This window comes from Phaethon lepturus, unplaced genomic scaffold (genome assembly GCF_000687285.1).
Source record: "Phaethon lepturus isolate BGI_N335 unplaced genomic scaffold, ASM68728v1 scaffold17831, whole genome shotgun sequence".
Lineage (NCBI taxonomy): Eukaryota > Metazoa > Chordata > Aves > Phaethontiformes > Phaethontidae > Phaethon > Phaethon lepturus.
Window position 1 is genome coordinate 1 of NW_010515715.1, and position 8,459 is coordinate 8,459.

Genomic DNA, 8,459 nt, shown 5'->3' on the forward strand with positions numbered 1-8,459 from the left:
GATTCTGTGTGATTCTGTGTGTGATTCTGTGAGATGTCCTTTGCGGTTCAGGGATATGAAGGGGTCAGTTAAAGCAAGCAGAGTCCCATAATTTGGGACAGTAAATATTGCCTGCCTTCCTTCTAGGCGTATTGAAATGGATATTACAGGACCACAGAATGGCTGAGGCTGGAAGGGATCTCTGGAGATCATGTCAACACTCCTCCTAACGCAGCCCAGCTGGCTTTCCTTGCTGCGCGGGAGCGTTGCTGGCCCATGTTCAACCCAAGGTCCTTCTCTGCAGAGCTGGTTGGACCCCAGCCTGTGCTGGTGACTGGGGTTGTTCCTCCTCAATGGCAGGGCTTTGCACTTCTGGTTGAACTTCATGAGGTTCTCCAGCCGATTGAGGTCCCTACGTATGGCAGCACAACCATCGGCTGTGTCGGTTGCTCCTCCCAGTCGTGCATCTCCTGCCAGCCGGCTGAGGATGCACTCTGCCCCATCACCCAGGTCACTGATAAGGATGTTACACGGTATTGGCCCAGGTAATGTTTAAACAACATTGGCCTTGATTACGTTGAAGAGCGTTGGCCCCAGTTATGCTCTGGTATCGCTGGCATTTGGGAATGCCAAGATCCTGGCCCAGCTCTGCTTTGTTGCTTTGAAGTGAAATGATTGATAATTTTTCACTTCTTATGAGTCCCGGTGATCAGTGTGTTAGTGCTTTGCATGCTGCCTTTTTCCTTCGCTGAAGCGAAGCGCTAAAAGAAAATGAAAACCAGGAATAATTAAGAATTGCTTACGACGACGCTGCGCCTCCTGTGTGGGTGTTTGCAAAGCACGACAGGATTTTGCTGTGCTGAGCAAGGCAAATTCAGGCAGAGCAACTTAGCATTGTGCTGAATGATTTATTTTGGCAGGCGGATAAAGCAGACCTGACAGAATGACGAGCACTGCTACGAAGAGCAGCTACCCGGATCGGTCCCGGAAAACGCTCTGCAGGAACCCGTTTCTCAGTATCAAGGTAAATACCTCCCGCTTTCTGTAAGTCCCCCTTGGATCACTTGCCTGGTAAAGAGGAGTTTAGCTTTCTGCAGAAGGCAGATTTGTAATTTTGTAAACAGGATTTCTGTTTACAACACGTATTTGAAAAAACCTCTGGGTGCTCCCTGCGGCAGAAGTGCCACTGGATGTGCAGCCGGGTCCGTCCAGAAGAAGTGGTGGGACAGCGAAGTTGCGATGCAAGTTTAACTTCCAGCTTTTGCAATATTTAACTTTCGGTCAGTGAAACTCCCAGAGGCCGAAGCAAACCCTCAGGAGAAACAAATTCCAGATCCTAAAGCAGCTATGAGCCTCACTCCTCACGGAAATAATTTCTGTATGGTGGCCATGATAAATGCGTGCAGGTAGCAGAGATGGAGGAAGGGGGGCCGGTACCCGCTCTTGGAGCTCAGCACACAGCAGCCTGCAAAACTTGGGCTATTAGCCCCCATTTAGGCAAGGAGCAGCATCTACTTGGCTTAAACGGTTCCCTTTCTTGAGTTCAGTCACTGAAAACGTATGTCCTACGCAGCGATTCAGGCTGTCCGCCCTGCAGTGCCGCCTGACCCTCGTGAAAGTTCACCCAGCTCCTCTTGTTTTGCTGTTGGGTGTCTGGGGGCATGCAGGGAGATGGTTCCTCCATACCTCCACCCAAGAGCTCTGCCGGGTCCAGTGCAGGCAACCAGATGAGTGGGCTTCAAAGTGGACTTTCTCCCTTTGGAGAAGCCCCAAAAGTTGGCTGTGGTGGGAATGGCAGGAGGTGATGATCACTTCCGCACAGCAGTCTGGTGGTCAGAGGGCTCAGAGGGAAGGCAGAGGACCAGCTCGACGTGTCAACATGGGCGTGAGGCCACGTTTCCTCTGCCCTGGAGCACCCAAACCACCGAGCCATGGGGAGCCCTGGGTGAAGGTCCCTTTTTCTCCCCTCCTCAAAGCTGGAAGAGGTGTGAGGCTGGATGCATTAGAAGCTGAGATCTCCCTGGCCCTTTTGTGGGGAAGATTTTGGGTTTTGGGTTTTTATAACGAATGCTGGTGAATTTAATCACCCTCACCCCTTGTGGCAGAATCAACATCTATTTTGCTGAGTGAAGGTAACCATGAAGGTAGATGGAGAGGGAACTCTTCGTGGAGAATATTGCAGGTTAGCCCTGGGCAGGGCAATAGGCAGCTCTTAAACATCCCATGTCTGCTAAAGTCTGCTGCTTTCTGAAGGGTCCCTGGAGCCCACCATGAGAAGGGCAGAAGTAAGGGATTTTGGTGGAGAACATTTCCGCTCCTGAGGGACACCCTACTGCTGAATTTCTGCTTGGAAAGCTCAGCAGGGAAACCCTGACTGATCCCTCCAGGTCAGAGCAGCATTGCAGGAGGCTGCAGGGATAATTGCAATCGCAGCAGGCTGGGACCAACCTCGACAAAGCCACTGCCAAGGGTTACCCTGGCATTGCCAGGTGTTACCCTGGCTGCAGCCCATGGCCAAGGAGAGCAAATCCTCTCTTCCAATTCTATGTTTCATATTAAACTGCTGAAGGACTTGTTTTCACCCCTGAGGCAGAGCTGACTTGACCGTGCATGTCACCAAGCACACAATTATATTCAGCACAGGATGTTTTCCCCAGATCTCTCATCTCTCTCTCTTTTTTTTTTTTTTTTTGGTTTCAAGAAGTTAGGTCACCCTGTCCGGTTTCTAAATGACTTCCTCAGAAAACATAACTTCAAGTCCAGGGTTTGAATGGATCTTGCAGAAACACAAAACCATTGCACAATGTGGTTTATGCATTTGAAGTGGCTGAAAGACCAAAAATCACAGCACTGCATTTTTTTAAATATATATATATCCAGAGAGAGGGAGTGTCATGAAAACTAAATGCCACATGTCAAAATGAGGCTGAGAGGCATAACTCAAAGCTGTCATTCTGGGGAATGCTCCCGGGGCTGATGGTCCCTGAGCCTTTAGAGATACCTGGCATGAATTCCTGCAGTCCATCAGAGCAGATTAGATCAGGTCTGCTGCTGCTTCTATTGAAGTCCAACATCTTGTCTTGGCTTCAAGGAGCATTAAGCATCCCATGCTGGACACACGTGTTTGGGAAGAGAGGTCTTGCCAAAGAGCTGCCTCCCTGCAGGGTTCTGCAAAGATGCGGAGAAGTAGTTTGGGATCCTCTGACGGAGACTGCTACAGAAGGAGAAGTTTTTTTGGAAAGCCTATGTGTGTGTTATGGCAGCAGTTCACCTGCAGATGAAGGGGAAGCAGCCTGAGCGCGATGACTTGCTGGGCAGTAAAGCACAGTCCATAGTGTGATTCACTGTAGCCAATATAAAGAAGTTTTGGCCAATAAAACTGGGATATCTGGAAGACCTGGAAGTCCACTTGGACATTTGAAGACTCTGGTTGCTGATGCGGTCAACTGCTGGGTTGTTTGAGGTGCACGTGGTGCCATTGACGAGGTTGGTGAAACCTCTTCTTGTGTTAAGGACATGTATGGGAAGGTGAGCAGCCCCAGGGGGATGCTGTGGTCCCATGGCCACGTATTTCCCATCCCTGCCAGACCCTGCCTGTTGCCATCCTGCACCTTGATGACGTGCCCAACGACCTTCAGGTCCCAGAGGTGGCTTTGAGGTTCATTTGCAGACACAGCTGTAGATCCAACACCCCTCCTCAAGGGATGGCGTGCACATACACACTTCCTAAAGCTATTGAGGACCTGGCTGAGGACATTCAACCTCCGTGGGAGCTTCAGCCTTTGATGTTTTCTGCTCTGTGCTTTAGTTCAAGAACAAACTAGAGCTGTCCCTGCCCCAAGCCTTTATTACAGGTGGTTTTGCACAGTGGTAGGGACTTGTGCCCAATTGCACCCAGCTGGTTTTGATTAAACTGGAACAAGCTGATTCCTCCCAGACCCGTTGTCTCCTCTCTGTAAGCACAGCCCAATGCATGGGATTTTGTCTGTGCTAAGGCACAAACCCTTTCTTAAAATAGCAGCAAAAGTCTCCCAAACACATGGAAACAGTGTGATAGGGACTTCCCTGTGACAACTGGGGCAAGACTGTGTGTGCGGCTTTCAGAGTCCTTACATGGAGGATTTGTTGCCAAACTGCACGATCAACACTAGAAACACAATGGAAGCTTTGTACGAAGTCTTTTCCAGATCACTGAGAGAGGAGATACTGGTCTTTAATCTCCAGGTCTGTAATTTATTGGCTGCTTAGGATGGAGTACATTATTCTCTTAAACGTACAGAGTGGGAGCAGCAATACCTCGCCAACGCAATGCAAGGCTTAACAGAGAAATGCCTGCAAAAACCTACTAAAAAAACCCAGAGAAAAGCAGAAAAGCAGGGAGTTCCTCCGAGAGTGCACAACTGCAGAGAAGCTCCTTCTTCAATGTGTGGTAGACGGGAGAAGCACTCATCCCAGTGCTGGTTACAGAGGGTGTAGACATTGGGTTGGGACATAGTTGCCTGTGAGTGAGGGCACCTCACCAAAGACCTGGCAGGGATGCTGCCCTTCTCTCTGGGAAGATGTCTCAGGCACTCTCCATGCCTCAGTGGTGGTGGGAAGCGGTGGTGGCACAGCTCCAGAGGAGGAAGTTTGCTCTGCACCCTGGCACTGCAAGGGGGTTGTTTTTGGCAGGGGTACATCGATACCGAGCACCGTCTGTCCCTGGTCTAGTGCGATGGTTGGTGTTATCCCAACATAGAGCCTGATCAGACTCTGATAATAATGCTTCAAAGACGTCTATAAAAAAAAAAAGCCATTAAAAAGCCTCTCCCTTCCTTCCTCCTCAGCTGACGCAAGTGCTTGTTTGGATTCTCTGAGTTGTTTTAATTCTACTGATGCAGCAGGGAAAGATGTGAGCGTGGCTTGGCCCATAACGGGAGAGAGGTGCCAGGCAGCTGGGCTTGGGGCTGCTTCTGGGAGCACCCAGCTCTGGGGCTGCTCCTGTTTTTCCATGGCTGTGACCTGCTGCTGGGGCCCAGGTCGTGGGAAAAGTCTGGTGTCTGCAGACCCAGGCCACCTTCTGATCTTCTCCTGCTGCTGGGGTAGCCCATCAGACCCCGGCTGGCTGATCCCACCGATCCCAAGTCCGGGCATAGAGGGACCCCAGCCTCAAGTCCTTGGGAAAGTATCTGGACGGCACAGAGATGTGACGCAGAGGGTCTGCCTGCCCTGTGGCATGGGCTGCCTGCCAGACGTAGCTGAGGAAGGCGCAGGGTAGCATCTGGGTCTGCACGTGGTCAGCCCCACACCAAATATCTTGGGAGGTCCCGGAGGACCCCTGTGATAGACACACCGCTGGGGCTTGACCACCCACCACCATCATCACAGCTATAATGGGGCAGACTGGAAATCACAGACTGGCAATTACCAGCTCTCTATTTCTCACTCGTTAAAATAGCCCTCAGCCTAAAATTGCCCCGCGGTTAGGCTGGTTGCCCGCAGTGACTCCCTGAGGGTCAAGGAGGAGGCTTGGCCTTGCAGAGCTTTAATTGCAAGACCTCCCACTTTGCTACCTTAGGAAAGTAAATCACCATCATGGAGAACTGGGAAACACAGAAAGTCTGGCAGATCCTGCAAAAAGCCAAGTTTTTCTGTGACGTTTTCCCAGAACTACTTGACTTAAAATCGCTGCAGAAGTTGGAGAAAATGCAGGTAATGTTCTTCACATTCGGGTTTGTTTCTTCCTTCTCAGCCATTTCCATCTTGATTTCTAAATATTCCTCTGCTTGCTCCGGGGTTCTGACTTGTGTCTAAAAACTTTTGTGCAGCAATTAGTGCAGTCACCATCTGGGTGACTGACCAGGTTTTTATAAATCTCCTGGTCTTTGCTCTTTCAACACACACGGTGTAGAAATGTTAGATGTCGGCCCCTCTAACGTGTTCGGTTGTTAGCAGTCATTTTAAAAAAAGACACGTGTCGAAGAAAACAGGTTGAAATGTTTAATTAAAAACTGCTATCAATAGCTCTGCCGGGCAGCCCGTGGGGATTTCCTTTCCTTCGTTTCATCCTGCTGTTTCCACTGTGGTCGGATGCCTTTGTGGCTCTTTCACCGCCCCTTCTTCCTCGGTGGGACACGGTGCGTACCTGAGGGTTCTCGCTGGGCTTTCCTTAACCACCCCAGCAGCCCCCAGCATTACCCAGGCCCCTTGTCTTCCGCCTCCAGTGTCCTTAAGCTGCGGCAGTGCCCTCGGGATGTCCTGCCACCTTGCACTGACCCAGGCTTTAGCTCTTCTCCGTGTTCCCCAGGACCTGCGGTGCAGCTTTTCTCTTCAGAAGAGGGAAGGGGAAGCCTACAAAAGTGCACCACAGGTTCCAGCGCAGGAGCTGTCGGCACTCCAAGTCAGTTCATCCCCTGAAGCCCTGCCCTCCAGGCCGTAGCGGGGAGGGCATCCCCCAAACCCAAGCAGGGTTTTTGGGGGGACACAGGTGGTGGTTGTTCCGTGGGCTGCAGAAAGTGCAGGATCCTTCTTTTGGCGTAGGTCTGGATAACCAGTGCTGCAAGCAGCAGCTTGCTAGAAGAAAACCCAACATGGTGGCGTTGAGTTAATGGTTGGACTTGATGATCTTGAAGGTCCTTTCCAACCTTAGTGATTCTGTGAAAACCAAAACCCTCTTATAATGAGCATCGTGGTGTGGCTGTGTCCCAAAGGCAGGACCGAGCCCGCCCTGCACCTTCACCCCAGCACAGGCTGGGGGAGCAGGGCTGGGCACGCTAACGCCGGTTCCCAGATCAGCCTCCCCAGGGATGGAGGGGGCTTTTTGTGTATCGAGACCCCCGAGTGGACCTCAGCATTACAGCTTGTCTGGCTGTACCTCTGAATTATCACCTACTCCATGGCTTGGCTCTGGGCCAGCTGCTGCTTTCCCAAAAAACCGTGAAGCTGAAGACTGGGGACAATTCCCAGCAAGCATTTTGGGTGAAACCACCCTATTTTGAAGGCTCAGTGAGTTTGAGTGGATGGATGCGGGCTGTCCTGTTCCCACTGGCCTTGGCATCAGAGAATGGCCCCCAGCCTGTTTCATTTACAAGTATAGACTCAACCTTTGGGACTCAACCAAAACTTGCAGCCGTGCATTTGAATGGAGGAGACCTAAACCACGGCTCTTGGTGTCACAGCCCTCTCTCAAGCCTTTCAGGCTTGTAATGTCAGGCTTGTAAATACAACCTGCACTGTGAGAGGGTGGAAGGGGATGCTCTAGGTTGGTCGGTTGTCTCCTGGGAGCTGATAAGCAGACATAACTTGATTTGAGTGCCTTCATTCTTAACAGCACTGCCGTCTGCCGCTTCTCCCTTCTTTTGCTGGGAGTATGAAGAAGCAGGCTCTGCTGGCAGGGAAGGACTTCGATGAAAGCAGGCTTTGTCTGCAGGGTCAGCCCTGCTGAGATCTCCCGGGACAGGAGAAGCATGTTGGTGTGCGTGTCCATATGACCTCTGGCAGCTTGGAGATTCTGTAGGCGTCTACGCCCCGTGGCTCTCGAGCAGAACGGAGCTTATGCCCTGCAGCAGTTGGTCCTCAGGGAAGTCTCTCCCTCTGTTTACGAGGGTCACGCTGGTGTCAGTAATGGTCTCTCCTTCCAGGTGCGAAGAGCATTTTTCCGCACCATACAAGCTAGAGGAAAGGATGTCTTGATCTGATACAGAAATGTAAACAAGTGATTTTTGCTGCGGGACAAAACGCAGTCCGTTACAGAGCCCTCTCTCTTTTCTGTGCTTTAATCTGCCCAGATAAGGGAGAATAAAACAGCAGGTTCCCGGGTCATTTTGACCCCCTGTGCTGCAGAGGATATGGGGCACTGGCGGGCAGCTGCTGAGCAGGGAGCGGATGTAAACCAACGTGCCGTGGAGGTCCTGGATTTGGATACGGATCGGGCTGTGTGTTCTAGATGCCTGGAAAAAACGAATCCGGCCTCAACACTTCCATCTGAACTCATGTATTCAGGAAACAGTGCCTGGACATAGCCAGCGTGTCTTGCAGGAGTGTAGGAGTTTTAGCAGAGCTGACTCTGGGAAGCTTTCCTCTGGCTGGGGGACGTTTTCCTAGCCCAAACACAGTGCACCCCTCAGTGACGGCATGAGCCTGGAAGAGGGAGTGTCCTGAACCGCATCCTGCTTTGCACGATGCCAAGGCATCACTTTTGGTGGTGGTACCCACAGCCCGGCGCTCCAGCTCTCAGGGAGCCGAGCGGGCTTGAGCATCCTCTTTTTCCCTTTTTGTGCTGTAAATAGCCCCTCTGCTTTGCAGAGCAGTCCAGTTCGGCAGCGACCCCACTTCAGCCCCGGATCAGAACAAGACATAGCAGAAGTCCAGGCCAGGCTGAGCAGCTCCTCTGGGCCAGGCTCCTGCCTGGTGGGGGCTGGCTGCAAAACACGCAGAGCCGGGGCGATGCCCTGCTCCGGCCAGCGGCTGGGGGAGGACCCCCCCAAAGCAAAGCCCTATCG

At 51.7% G+C, this 8,459-nt stretch overlaps 1 protein-coding gene across 1 annotated transcript in view; it reads left to right on the plus strand.

The window, feature by feature from the left end:
* Positions 1-922: 922 nt before the first annotated feature.
* LOC104627566 (solute carrier organic anion transporter family member 2B1-like) overlaps positions 923-8,459 on the plus strand; it is a gene marked incomplete at its 3' end in the record, with an annotated part of 19,419 nt that continues 11,882 nt past the window's right edge. The window contains 1 exon segment of the mRNA XM_010295870.1: positions 923-1,003. Within this exon segment, the coding sequence (XP_010294172.1) occupies positions 923-1,003 (81 nt within the window).